Here is a 14,718-nt window from a genome sequence, read left to right as displayed (position 1 = left end):
TAAAACAACGAAACCCAGGGATATTCAGTTGCCAATCACATCCCTCCTGCAACCATGTCTCACTAATCGCTACATATTCTTGAAAATAATTATTTATATCTTGTGGTTTATAAGTAATTCCTGCTTTTTTTGATAGCAGTAATAACCCTTGAAGCTTGCTCTGCTTTGAACTGCCAAGTCTACACCTTATGTGCCTGTTCTCCCAACTCATAGTAGTTTTGTTTAGTTCTATAAATCAATCAATCTATGTCTGAATTGAATTATAATGCATTTTCTTATTCTCCAGTTCTAGCCTCTTTTTCTCCAATGGATGATTTTGTAATTTTTTTTCCAAAGTTGCAATTTCCTTCTCTAATTTATCTATTTCCTGAAGATAATTCTTAACTTTAGTCGAAAAACATTATCTGATCTCTCAAATGAGCCTTTAACACATCCCATATGATGAATTGAATCTCCATCTATAAACTGTTTCAATTCTATCCAAATTTAAACATGACATCACCAATGGTGAATGATCCAATATAATTCTAGGTTTATATTGTACATTTTCAATTCTTCCTTGCAAATGAGCCGAAAGTAGGAAAAAAAAATCAAATCTAGAATATGAATCAAACTGGTAAGAATAAAATGAATAATCTCTCTCTCTAGGATTCAATCTTCTCCAAATATCCACCAAATTTAATTCTTCCATCAATATCAATAATTTTTTTAGCCGCCTTAGTCTCAACCAAGGATTTTGTTGATCTATCTAAAATCACATCTAATCAACAATTAAAGTCTCCACCAATTAATACATTTCTATCTATTTGTGCCAAATTAAAGAAAGCATCTGAAATAAGTTTATCATCATCAATGTTAGGGGCATAAATATTCATAAATACTCAAAATTCTGAATAAATCTGATAATTCACTCATACAAATCTACCAAAAGAATCAGTAACTACTGACTGTAATATAAAAAGTAAGTTTTTATTAATTAAAATTATTAATTAAAATACCCATTCCCTTTTCAACTTTTGATGCTCTTTCTCTATCAAATGAGTTTCCTGTAAAAAAGCAATATTCGCTTTTAATTTTTTAATATGGGCCAAAACTCTCTTCCTTTTAATTGGATTATTGAGCCCGTTCACATTCAGCGTAACGTAATTCAAACCTTGTTTTGACATATTATAATTTCTTTAAAAAAAAGAACTCCCCTTTCCATTCCGGGATACCCCAATTCCACAGCCAAACTTTGAAACATAACATCTTCAAGAAAGAAACCCTAAATAATAAAAAAGAGAAAAAAACCTAAAAGCGCCGATTAGGTCAGCACTAACTCCTTAATAATGAGAAGTGGCCCTCACCACTAGTGGCCTGAGGCCTTGGAAGAGGAAAGCAGAAAAAAAGAGAGATTCCACCTCCCCCAGACAGAATATCGTAAATAAACTTTGATTAGTCAAGTATGTTATGCTTCTTCAAGGTCTCTGTTAACTTGATCCTCATCAATTTCGACTTGAACTTTAGTCGGTAGCTCCCCAGATGAAACCTCTCCTCTCATTTTTTCTTGGTTCCCCTCTTTTTGAGATAGATACCTCTCCTCTCCATTTTTCTTGATATTGGACAGCGAATTGGCAAACTCCAAAGCTTCAAATTCATTGGCAAAAAATTGAGATTAATACTGTCCATAAAAAAACTTTAAGGACTGCTGGATAATGAAAAACAAATTTATATCCCTTGTTCCACAGAACAGACTTAGCTGGATTAAATCTTTTCTTCTCTTAACAATTTCATTACTCAAATCAGCATAAAAGAATACTCTGTTATTCTGGTTTACCAAAGGACCTCATTGTTCCCTTGCTCTTTGAACTGCCATTCTTCAACTCATTTCCCTATCTTGATAACGTGGGCATTTAATCAAGACAGAGTGTGGTGGTTGCCCTGGATACGGTGTAACGACTTTTAAAAAAATTTCACTAGGTTATTGCCTTCAAAATCTTCAGGCAGACCAACAATTTTCACATTATCTCTTCTGCTCTGGTTCTCCAACATATCAACTTTTTGTAATAAACCTTTCTTCTCAACTTCCCACGCTGTAAAAGAATCTTCAATCTTGTTAACTGTGTCCTTCCATTGTTCCACTTCCATATGGCGGTCATGAAAGTCTTCTTCAAATCTCTGAACTTTAATTTTATCCAAGATTTATTACATTTTGTCACATTTGTTTTCAGTAAAATCAGCTTTTCCTCAGCAAATTTAGCATCCATTTTTGGGCTAATTAAGTCAATTTTTTCAAAAATTTTATCAAAACCCGGTGGGTCAAGAGGAGATGAGCTAACATCTTGAACATCCTTGAACACTTTACCTTGAATATCCTGATCTTCCACATCATCTTCTGTTTCTTCTCCTTGAGATTGTTGTACAAAGCTTTCTTCCTCTTCTTCAAGTTCTTCTTCTTCCTCTTCTGTAGATGTGGCCAAAGGTTGGAACTGTGAACGAGCTTTCTGTTTGGCCCGTGTATGTCCTGCCACCGTTGCAGAAGTTGGGTCCTCAAGCTCCGTTGCGGTCGCTTCAGTGGTGTGCATGCGCGAAGTCCCGAGCATGCGCACTGACTCTGCAGTAATTTCCACAGCTTTCCTCCATGCTCCAGCGCCACTCTCCCCAGCTCCCCAAGAGGGCAGCACAAGAGCCTGGATTCTCACCTGAGAAGTCTTTGTCAATCGGGGCTGGAGAGGAACTAAAATCATGGCTGAATCGACAAAGTAGGCCATTTGAGGTTTAGGTTTCTTTGCAGCCATCTCCTGAGACCTCCAAGAAGTTTAGTTAAAGACAATTCTATTTTTAAAAATTTTTTAAAATCAGGTATTAATTAGTTCTGCCAGGAGAGGCACTTTCCACATCTTCCTCCTACGGCATCACACCACGCCCCCTCAGTTGGATTGCATCTTTATATAGAAACCCTTCTGCCAGAGTGGTGACAAATGGTCAAATGTCATCGTCTTTTTTATTAGAAAGATCTACGAGACAAGGTTGCCCTTTGACTCCATACACAAGATAACAATATCAAAGGTATTAAAGTGAAATCTGAGGAGTACAAGATCAATTTATTCGCTAATGATGTTTTGATTTATTGAACAGAACCCCAAAATTCTTTAAAATCATTATATGAAAGATTGAAACAATAAGGTGCAATATCAGGTTATAAAATGAATTGCGAGAAAATGGACAGATCAAATTAAATATTGAAGTATTAGATTGGATAAGAATTTAGATCATTTCTATGATTTGAATTATTTACCTTTATTTCATAAAATTAAAAAGGACTTAAATGGATGGAAAGATTGACCTATAACATTATTAGATAGTTAAATGTATCAAGATGAATGTTTTTCAATCTATTCTTTGTAAAGTTCTTCAAAAATTTTTCAAAGATATGAACTCTATTGTTAGGAAGTTTTTGTGGAAAGATCAAATGGTTTGGGTATCTTAACAAAAATTAACTTGGAGGGAGGATTTGGGAGGTTTGCAATTATCGAATTTTCAAAATTATTATAAAGTAGCACAAATGAAATGTATTAATAGAATGTTTGATTTGGAAAATCCATGGTATAGGCTAATATTGCGTTAGCTAAAACTGGTGAGAAGAAAGAGCAAATTATGGAAATATGACCACAGGGGAAAATTTCAGATCAAACACCTTTATAACAGAATAAACTTTTTCCATTTACTCTTAATAACCAGCTTTTGAAAATCTGGGATCAGAAAGGAATTAAGACTGTACAAGATTGCTATGAAGCTGGTTATTTTATTTCTTTTCAAAGAATGAAAGAAAAATATGAAATACATAAAGTTCTCTTTTTAGTTAGTACCAAGTTAGAGCTCTATTTTTGGATAATTTTGGACATGCTTTAAAGTTGCCAATGCTGTCAAAATCTGAAATTCTACTTATGGAAGGCAGGAAGAAAAAAAAATTATATCTGAAATGTATTTGTTATTTCGAAATAAATTGTCTCCGATAGATTTACATAAGTCTAGATGAAAGTGGGAAAAAGATTCATCAGGAAGGGTGGTGACATTTATATAAAGATAGTGTGACTAAGATTGTCAATGTGAAATTATAGATCATTCATTATAATTTTATACATCAGTTATATTTAATTTCTTCAGATTTATGTTTTAGTTGTCATAAAGAAGTAGGTGCTTTTTGCATTCTACCTGGTCATGTGACACTGTTAAACCTTTTTGGACACGACTTAAGGAGTTTTTAAGAGAAGGTTTTTAAGATCAAATTGTTGATGGAACCAACATTATTTTTATTAGGGAATGTTAAAATGTTGGGTTTGAAATTGAGATTAAGCAGGTACCAAATTGCGTTTTTGAGATGAGCCTTGGCTGTAGCGAGAAAATGTTTAGCAATTACATGGAAAAATGAGATTGATTTTAGTTTGCAACATTGGCATACGGAGTTGAGCTCATGCATTCCATTGGAAAAGAAAACATATAATTTACATGACAATCATCTTTTTACCGGAAAATGTGGAGCCCTTATTTGGATTATATGGGTTTAAAGTTTTGAATGGTTTTCGCCCCGTTGTGGTGGTGTTACCCTATTCCGTGGCATTTAGTTATGTTGTTCATGGGTGAATCTCCTTCCTCTCTTTCTTCTATCTTTGGGGTTGGGAGTAGTAGGGAGAGAAAGGGAGTGGAGGGAGGGCTAGTGGGGTGGACAGGAGGGAATGAGGGAGGGGGGGATTTCTTACATACCACATTGTTTTTTGTAAATGAATTGTCATATTGAATATATTTGAAACTAATGTGGTTTAAAATTTTAAATAAAGTATTCAAAAAAAGGGTTGTTTAAGGTTACAAGAGTATATCGACAGGATGCAGAGTTAGGCAGAAAAATGGCAGATGGAGTTCAATCCGGATCAGTGTGAGGTGATGCATTTTGGACGGACAAACCAGGAGGCTGAGTCCAGGGTTAATGGTCGGTTACTGAAGAGTGTGGATGAACAGAGGGACCTTGGGGTCCAAATCCAAACATCCTTCAAGGTCACCGCACAGGATAATAGGGTAGTTAAGAAGGTCTATGGAATGCTGGGCTTCATTAATAGGGGCATTGAGTTCAGGAGTAGAGAGGACATGGTACAACTCTACAAATCTCTGGTGAGTCCACACTTAGAGAATTTTGTTCAGCATGATCACTCATTACAGGAAGGATGTGGAAGCTGTGTAGAGGGGGCAGAGGGGATTTCCCAGGATGTTGCCTGGATTGGGAAACAAGTCTGATGAGGCAAGGTGAGCAGAGTTGGGACTTTTCTCTCTGGAGCGTAGAAGGATGAGAAGAGACTTGATCGAGGTTGACAAGATTCTGAGAGGCATAGATAAGGTGGACGGCCAGCGCCTGTTTCCCAGGGCAGGATCAGCAAACACCAGGGGACATGTGTACAAAGTGAAGGGAGGGAAGTTTAGGGGAGATGTCAGGGGAAAGTTATTTACAGAGAGAGTTGTGGGGGCCTGGAATGCCTCATCAGGGGTGGTGGTGGAGTCTGGAACATTGGGGGAATTTAAGAGACTCTTAGGCATGTGGAAGGAAGAAAAATAAAGGGTTATGGGAGAGGAAGTAACATACGGGGTGGCACAATGTGGAGGGCCAAAGGGCCTGTACTGTCTTGTAATGTTTATGTTCTTTGCTCTTTGTTCTAAATGGTACGTACCTCATCTGTTACTTTGAATCTCTTCAGCAAGGCGACAAACTTCTGTTTAAAGTTGGGCTGCTGTGTGGAGGAAAGAACAAAGAGTGTGAGCTGAGAATGAGACCACATCCTATCTCATAATGGAGAGGGAAAGCCAGAACAGGCAGAGAGGCAACTTGCCCAATTCATTTCAAACAAGCCTCCTGAAACAGGCAAGGAAGGGGGATGTTCTGGCCGTACCCAGACACCTGTCACAGGTAGATCTCAGCAATCCTCAGCACAGGGATTCGGGACAATGGACATGCAGGAAAAGCAGAAGGCTGAGACCAAGGCAACATCTCCCACACACCCATACCTGTTAACGAAGGATGCAGGATGGGACTGGGAATCTCTGCCTCCCAGACGGGGGAATACTCCGATAGCTGGCTTGGCACTGAAGGTAAATCTTCACCCAATCTTCCCCACCCCTGGGGCAGATTTAGCCAGACTGACAGCCAGCAGGAGAGGGTAAGGCTTGCTCCCTTTCCACCCAGCTGTGAGAAAGCAGCTGTTGTCCACTCTGCTCCCTCAGGTGGCGAGCTGCCCACTCCCCTTCGGGGTGAAGAATGTTTGGGCAAGGTTATCATGAGATTTGTAACTGAAATTGTTTAATGTCTCTCTTCACTTCCAGATCTCCCCTCCCCTTCCTCTGTTGTCTCCTATTCTCTCCCCTGCCTCCATCCTCCACCATTCTCTCCTATCCTTGCGGTGATGATGGGGCCATAAGCCAGAGAAGCAGAAATAGGCCATTCAGCCCATTGAGTCTGCCCTGCCGTTCCATCATGAGCTGATCAATTTTCCCACAGCCTCACTGCCCAGCCTTCTCCCCATAACCACTGGTACTCTTGGTAATCAGCAATCGATCAATCTCTGCCTTAAATACCCCCAATGACCCGGCCTCCACAACCGCCAATGATCGACCACCCTATGCCTGAAGAAATTCCTCCACATCTCAGTTCTAAGTGGACGTCCTTCAATCCTGAAGTTGTGCCCTCTTGTCCCAGACTCTCCCACCATGGGAAACAACCATTCTCCATCTACTCTGTCCATCCCTTCAACATTGGCGACATGGTTAGCATAGCAAGTTACAGCACCAGGGACTAGGTTTCAAATCCTATAAGGCATTTGTGTGTTCTCCCATGTCTGTGAGGATTTCTCTGGTGGCTCCAGTTTCCTCCCACCCTTCAAAAATATTCCTGCGTTATAGGTCAATTGGGTGGCACAGGCCCAAGGGTTGAAAGGGCCTGTTACTGTGCTAAATGTCTAAATTTAAAATTTGAAATGTTTTGATGAGATCCCCCGTTCTCCTAAATTCCAGCGAGTCCAGGCCAAGAGCTGTAAAATGTTCCTCATGTGATTACCCTTTCACTCCAGGAATCATCCTTGTGAACCTCCTCTGAACCCTCCCCAGTGTCAACATTCCCTCCCTCTCCCCCAAAACAAGGAGCCCAAAACTGCTGACGATGCTCCACGTGGGGTCTCCCCAGGGCCTGATAAGCCCCCAACATCACACCCCTCCTCTTATACTCGATTCCTCTGGAAGTGAAGGCCAGCCTCGCATTTTCCTTCTTCACCACCTCCAGGCTCCTGCACGAGGACCCCAGCTCCCTTTGCATCTGGGCATTTTAAATTTCTTACCATTTAAAAATCATCTGCCCGTGTATTTTTTCGACCAAAGTGCATGACCGTACACTTTTCGACATATTTCATTTCCAGCGGGGGTGTTGTGGTGCGTACCAGGTACAGAGGGGCTGCAGGTTTTTGGACTTGGGTTGGGCTGCCAGTGTTGTGGGATATGGCTGCAATGGGGGAAGTTCCTTCTCAACCCCCTAATGCTGACCGGAGGCTGGTTTGGGGAGTGAGGGGACCACTTCTCAGTGCAGACTAGGAGTCGTCATGCACACCGGCTAGAAGGATGGCAGCTGGGTGGGGAGAGGGCTGCTTTAACGAGGTCTGCTGTCGCAGAGTTACCCGTGCCATTGAGGTGGCCCGCATCATTTTCCGGTGCGTCTTCTTGTCTTTCCTCAACTCATCGTCTTCATCATATAAATCCTGGACACAACACACAGCACAGGTCAGGGCAAGGCTGGCAGACCCTCACATACATCCCTCTCATCCTCCCCTCTCAGCAGAGAAATGATCATACCTTGACTCCAACGCAACGTGCACTATTCCCGATCAAGAATGAATCCCACTTTTAAACATAGAACATGACAGGCCAGAAAGCAGGCCCTTCGGCCTTTCTAGCCTGTGTCATATTCCACCTTCTCCATCCCCCTCCAGTCAAATGAAGTCCCTCATTCCTGAAGGGAATCCAATGTCTCAGGGCGCTTGTGGCTAAAACATTCTAGCTCATTTGGAGCACTGAAGGATGAGGAGTGATGGGATGGAGGGATGGAAGACTATGAGGGACTTGGCTAGGATGGGAAGACAGCACCTTTCCCTGGGTGACAATTGCAAATACCAGAGTGCATCTGTACTGGTTGAGGGGGCCTAGAATGCACAGCCAGGGGTGGTGGTGGAGGAGGAGGCTGGAATAGGGACATTTCAAACAGGCAAATGCATGAAAGAAAAATAGAGTGTCACGTGTTGCGGGTTGTTGAACAGTTTGCATCTGAACTGGGGCGGGGTGGGGGTGGGGGGGGGAACGACTAATATCCTGGGAGGAAGGTTTGCTAGTGCTGCCTCGGGGACAGGGTGGGGAGAGGGGGTGGGAGGTTAAACTACATTTACAGGGGGAGGGGAACTCGACTGCCAGAGCAGATAGAGGAGAGGAGGAGGGAAAAGATGATGTGAAAATTACAGGCACTGTTAGTCAATGGGTTGGACGTGGTGGAAATGTTCTCCGGGGCATCTACTTCAACACAAGGAGTGTTGCAGGAAAGGCACACAGGCTTAGAGCATGGATTGGCACGTGGGATGATGACATGGTGGCCATTAGTGAAATTTGGTTGCAGGAGGGGAACGTGATAGAAAAATGGGGGGGGGGGGAGGTATGAAAGGGGAGGAGTGGCATTGCTCATCAGGGAAAACATCACAGCAACGCTCAAGAGAACTTAGAACATTGAATTCTACAGCACAGTTCAGGCCCTTCGACCCTCAATTTTGTGCTGACCCATATATTCCTTAAAATACTAACCCCTCCCTACCCCGGAACCCCCTATCTTCCTTCCATCCATCTGTCTGTCTGAGAGTCTCTAAAATGCCCCCAATGTTCCAGCCTCCACCACCACCCCTGGCGAGGCATTCCAGGCCCCCACATCTCTCTGTTTAAAGAACTTCCCCCGACGTTTCCCCTAAACTTCCCTCCCTTCACTTTGTACACACATCCTCTGGTGTTTGCTGATCCTGCCCTGGGAAACAGGTATTGGCCATCCACCCTATCTATGCCTCTCAGAATCTTGTCGACCTCCATCAAGTCTCTTCTCATCCTTCTACGATCCAGAGAGAAAAGTCCCAGCTCTGCTCATCTTGCCTCTTGTTTCCCAATCCAGGCAAAGTCCTGAGAAATCCCCTCTGCCCCTCTCCACGACTTCTACATCCTTCCTGTAATGAGGTGACCAGAACTGAACACAATTCTCTAAGTGGGATCTCACCAGAGATTTGTAGAGTTGTAACATGTCTTCTCTACTCTTGAACTCAATCCCCCCATTAATGAAACCCAGCATCCCATAGGCCTTCTTAACTATCCCATCACCCTGTGCGGTGACCTTGAGGGATGTTTGGATTTGGACCCCAAGGACCCTCTGTTCATCCACACCCCTGGACTCAGCCTCCTATTTTGTTCATCCAAGATGCATCACCTCACACTGATCCGGATTGAACTCCATCTGGCACTTTTCTGCCCAACTCTGCATCCTGTCAATATCCTCTTGTAACCTTCCACAACCGTCAGCTCCATCCACTACAGCAGCAGTCTCACTGTGGGCCATGGCCTTCTCCAGCAGTCTCACTGTGGGCCATGGCCTTCTCCAGCAGTCTCACTGTGGGCCATGGCCTTCTCCAGCAGTCTCACTGTGGGCCATGGCCTTCTCCAGCAGTCTCACTGTGGGCCATGGCCTTCTCCAGCAGTCTCACTGTGGGCCATGGCCTTCTCCAGCAGTCTCACTGTGGGCCATGGCCTTCTCCAGCAGTCTCACTGTGGGCCATGGCCTTCTCCAGCAGTCTCACTGTGGGCCATGGCCTTCTCCAGCAGTCTCACTGTGGGCCATGGCCTTCTCCAGCAGTCTCACTGTGGGCCATGGCCTTCTCCAGCAGTCTCACTGTGGGCCATGGCCTTCTCCAGCAGTCTCACTGTGGGCCATGGCCTTCTCCAGCAGTCTCACTGTGGGCCATGGCCTTCTCCAGCAGCTTCCCTGATTTGTGCATGGGGACCTCTATTCTCTCCATTGCTGGAACCCCTCTAAGGTTACTGCATCTCTCCACTCTTCCCCCTGAAGTATTTTAAATTTTAGACAACAGCATGGTAACAGGCCCTTCCGGCCCACGAGCCCGTGCCACCCAGTTAACCTACAACCCCCATAGGTTTTTGAATGGTGAGAGGAAACTGGAGGAAACCCATTCAGACATGGGGAGAACATACAAACTCCTTAGAGACAGTGTTGGATTGGAACCTGGGTGGCTGGTGTTGTAATAGCAAATATCCACACCGTTTCAGCTGCCATGTGACCTACTTCCTCCTGGAACCCTGTTAGCATCGTCCATTTCTGAGTTATCTTCCAACACAAGGCCCGAGTGCATGAGCTTTACAGCCAAGACCAAATCAGCCATGTTCATATGGATCTTTGAGGAGCAGGCGGGCTTTGCAGACCGCAGGCGGGCTTTCCTGTGCCTCAGCGACCATCCCTTTCCTGTCTTGGACTGAGCTCCTGTTCACCATTCAGTCTATACCATAGCAATCGCTGCAACTTTCTCGACAACTCTCAGCTCCCTCACAGCTTACAGAGATCACAGCGACAAGTGGGAGGTGTTGCATTTTGGAAGGACCAACCAAGAAAGGACGTACACGGTAAACGGTCAGGCACTGAGGAGTGGGGTAGAACAGAGGGATCTGGGAATACAGATACAGAATTCCCTGAAAGTGGCATCACAGGTGGACTGGGTGGTAAAGAAAGCTTTTGGCATCTTGGCCTTCATAGATCAAAGTATTGAGTACAGGAGCTGGGATGTTATGGTAAAGTTGTACAAGACATTGGTGAGGTCACATGTGGAGGATTGTGTGCAGTTTTGGTCACCGAACTACAGGAAAGATATCAATAAGATAGAAAGAGGCAGAGAAGATTGACTCATGTAGATGCGCTCGATGGAATGAAGTCTGGTGCCTGTGATGTCCCTCTGGAGTTTATTCTTGTCTTGAGAGTTGGTGCCTCCATACCAGGCAGTGATGCAACCAGCCAGAATGTTCTCTACAGTCCACCTGTAGAAGTTTACGAGAAATTTTGGTGGCATACTGAACCGTCTCACGTGCCTCACAAAGTATAGCTGCTGGTGAGCCTTCTTAGTGATTGCATTGACACGGAGGCTCCAGGACAGATCCTCGGAGATGTAGACACCCAGGAATTTGAAGTTCATGACCCTCTCCATTATTGAGCCAACTATGATGTCATCAGCAAACTTGTAGATGGCGTTGGAATCGTGCCTGGGCCACACGGTCGTGGGTGTAGAACGAGTAGAGCAGTGGGCTAAGCACACATCCTTAGGGTCTGCCTGTGTGGATAATCAGTGAGGAGAAGACATTGTTTCCAATTCGTACTGACTGTGGTCTTCCGATGAGAAAGTCAAGGATCCAGTTGCAGAGGCCCAGCGTTTGTAGCTTCTTGAAGGAATAATGGTATTGAAGGCCAAGCTGTCGTCGATGAAAAGCAGCCGTATGTAGGAGTTGCTGTTTTCGAGGTGATCCTGAGTGAGGAGCCATTGAAATTGCCTCTGTTGTGGAGTGACTGTGACGATAGGGGAATTGCAGTGGGTCCAGACCTTTACTCAGGGACGTGTTCATTCTGGCCATGACCAGCCTCTCGAAGCATTTCATCACAGTAGAGGTTAGTGCTACTAGGCGAGAGTCGTTGAGGCAGCCCACCCTACTCTTCTTGGGTACCGGGATGATCGATGGCCTTTTGAAGCAGGTGGAAACCTCTGACGGCAGCAATGAGAGGTTGAATATGTCCGTGAACACTCTGACTAGTTGGTTGGTGCCGATTCTCAGTCCCCTGCCAGGTACGCCGTCAGGCCCAGACGCCTTGCGAGGGTTCACCCTCTTGAATGATGTTCTGACGTCACCCTCAGAGACAGATATCACATGGTCCTCAGCCTTTTCAGGGATTCTAGTTGCCCTTGTTTTGTTCTCCTTCTCAAAGCAGTTATAGAAGGTGATCAGCTCATCGGGTGGTGAAACACCGCAGCCATCTCTAGTGTTCACCCTCCCTTTGTAGGCTGTAATGGCCTGCACTCCCCGCCACAGCTGGCACACATCTCTATCTCTAACTTCCTCTGGAATTGCCACTTTGATTCAGAGATGGCCTTCCATAGCTCATATTTGAACTTCTTGTGGAGATCTCAATCCCCAGCCTCAATCTCCCTTGTTCTCGCCCTCAGCAGGTTGTGAATTCTGATTCATCCAGGGCTCCTGGTTGGGGAACACCCAGTACGTGCACATGGACACACTCTTATCCACGCAGGTCTTGATGAAATTGGTGAGCTCTGTTGCATATTCATTCAAGTCTATGGATGAGTTCTTGACTATGTTCCAGTCCAACGATTCAAAGCAGTCCTGCAGACATTCTTCTGCCTCCCTTGATCCCACCTTCATTGTCTTCACCACTGGTTCTGTGGTCTTCGGCCTCTGCTTGTGCATTGGGAGTAGACTTGCCGAAGTGCGGTTGTAATTCATAAATCAAAGTATTGAGCACAGGAGTTGGGATGTTATGGTGAAGTTGTATAAGACATTGGTGAGGCCCAATCTGGAGGATTGTGTGCAGTTTTGGTCACTGAACAACTGGAAAGATCTCAATAACATAGAAAGAGGCAGAGAAGATTGACTAGGATGTTGCCTGAACTTCAGGAACTGAGTTACAGGGAAAGGTTCAACAGGTTAGGACTTTATTCCCTGGAGCATAGAAGAGTGAGGGGAGATTTAATCGAGGTATTTAAAATGATGAGGGGGACAGACAGAGTAAATGTAGGTCGGCTTTTTCCACTGAGGGTGGGTGAGATACAAACCAGACGACATGGGTTAAGGGGAAAAGTTTAGGGGGAACATGAGGGGAACTTCTTCACACAGAGAGTGGTGGGGGTGTGGAATGAGCTGCCAGCTGAAGTAGTGAATGTGGGCTCAATTTTAACATTTAAGAGGAGTTTGGACAGGTCCGTGGATGGAACGGGTATGGAGGGCTATGGTACAGGTCAGTGGGACAAGGCAGAATAATAGTTTGGCATAGACTAGAAGGGGTCTGTTCCTGTACTGTAATGTTGTATGGTTCTATGATCCCACCACCCCACTCTGGAATCTCCCAGGGATATCCCAGCCCCAAAAGCCTGGAAGAGTTTGATGGATACGAGTGCTGAACTACCTGGCTGTGGACTGCGTCATCACTGGCTTCCTGTTCAGACGAAAAGCTGTCCTCCTCCTCCTCCTCAGAGTAATTATCAATGTCTGGAGATCGATCTGCAAAACATAGGAAAGATACTATATATTGCACAGTGTAGCAGCGAGCAAGGTCCGTCTAGATGAAAGGAATCTCTCCCCATTACTACTAGCAGTGATGAACCTCCACACACTAGAGGGTGTCCAAGAGCTGTCCAAGGATGTCTCTGAGAGCAAGCAACTGCTCCAATTCCCCTGGCTCACTCTGCAGATCAGCACTGGATATCTGGAACGTAACAAACTCTGAACATATCAAAGCTCAGGTTTATTGTCAGGGCTACATACACAACGTCACATATAACAGGCTGCTGGTGACTGCAGCCAAGGGATTCATACCAGGCTGTGGACTGCTGGATAATGGCTCAAAACTGGCTGGACGGGGACCAGGTATTGGCACCAGGATGTGAGGAGGTGCCCAGGGGACCGTGTCAGAGGTTCTGATCTGGTTCTGGTTGCCAATGGTTTGGACTGGACTCTGGGTGACTGCAGGGGGAGGGGGGGGTCACTGGAGGTGAATCCATGGACACTCGTTTGCTTCTTTCTCTCCAACTGTAAGAGGTGGTTCAGGCAATTTTTGCCAACAGCAAATCTGTCTGCCTTACAGCAGGTGCGAGGGAATCCAGGTAATATTGCCCTGTTTATTATATGATAATAAATTAAATCTTGAACTCTGAGATTCTTTTTCCTGGGGACCAGGCTTCATTTCTACTTAGCGGTAGAGCACAAAACAGTACTCATGAAAATAATGGAGAGAAATGTAGGGTGCGGGTTCACCGATCACACCACAGGTGTCGGCAGAATCACAAACTGCAATGAGGACGTGTACAGGAGGGAGATGGATCAGCTCGTTGAATGGTGATATGATAACAACCTTGTGGACTTCAGGAGGGAGTCAGGGGAAAATCGAGGGCTCAATAGAGGAGAGGGTCAAGAACTTCAAATTCTTGTCAACATCTCCGAGGATCTGTCCTGGAGCCTCCACGTTGATATAATCATGAAAAAAGCCGGCCAGCGGCTAGACATTGGGAGGAGTTTGAGGAGATCCAATATGTCACTGAAGACTCTCGTAAACTTCTACAGGTGGACCGCGGAGAACATTCTGGCTGGTTGCATCACTGTCTGGTACGGAGGTGCCAACACTCTGCACAAGAATAAACTCTGGAGGGTTGTTCACTCAGCCTGTGACTTCACAGGCTCCAAACTTCACTCCATCGATGACATCCACATGAGGCCATGTCTTAAAAAAGCAGCCTCTATCCTCAATGACCCCACCCCCCCAGGCCATGCCCTCTTCACTCTGCTACCACTGGGAAATAGGTCCAGGAGCCTGAAGACGAGCACTCAGCGGCACAAGGACAGCTTCTT

General features: G+C 44.9%; 1 protein-coding gene across 2 annotated transcripts in view; it reads right to left on the bottom strand.

Annotated features, from left to right (window-relative positions):
• The window catches only part of LOC138737261 (phosphofurin acidic cluster sorting protein 2), a 284,998-nt gene that overhangs the window by 102,047 nt on the left and 168,233 nt on the right, over positions 1–14,718 (bottom strand). For both annotated transcript variants that reach the window (XM_069888004.1, XM_069888003.1), the window contains exons 6-8: positions 13,280–13,374; positions 7,686–7,766; positions 5,697–5,756 (exon numbers count right to left, since the gene is read on the bottom strand). In XM_069888004.1, coding sequence (XP_069744105.1) covers positions 5,697–5,756; positions 7,686–7,766; positions 13,280–13,374 — 236 coding nt within the window. The remainder of the gene's footprint in view (positions 1–5,696; positions 5,757–7,685; positions 7,767–13,279; positions 13,375–14,718) is intronic.

Source organism: Narcine bancroftii, chromosome 6, assembly GCF_036971445.1.
Source record: "Narcine bancroftii isolate sNarBan1 chromosome 6, sNarBan1.hap1, whole genome shotgun sequence".
NCBI lineage: Eukaryota > Metazoa > Chordata > Chondrichthyes > Torpediniformes > Narcinidae > Narcine > Narcine bancroftii.
Note: the sequence above shows the minus strand (reverse complement) of the source record. Positions and strands in the feature narration are given on the sequence as shown.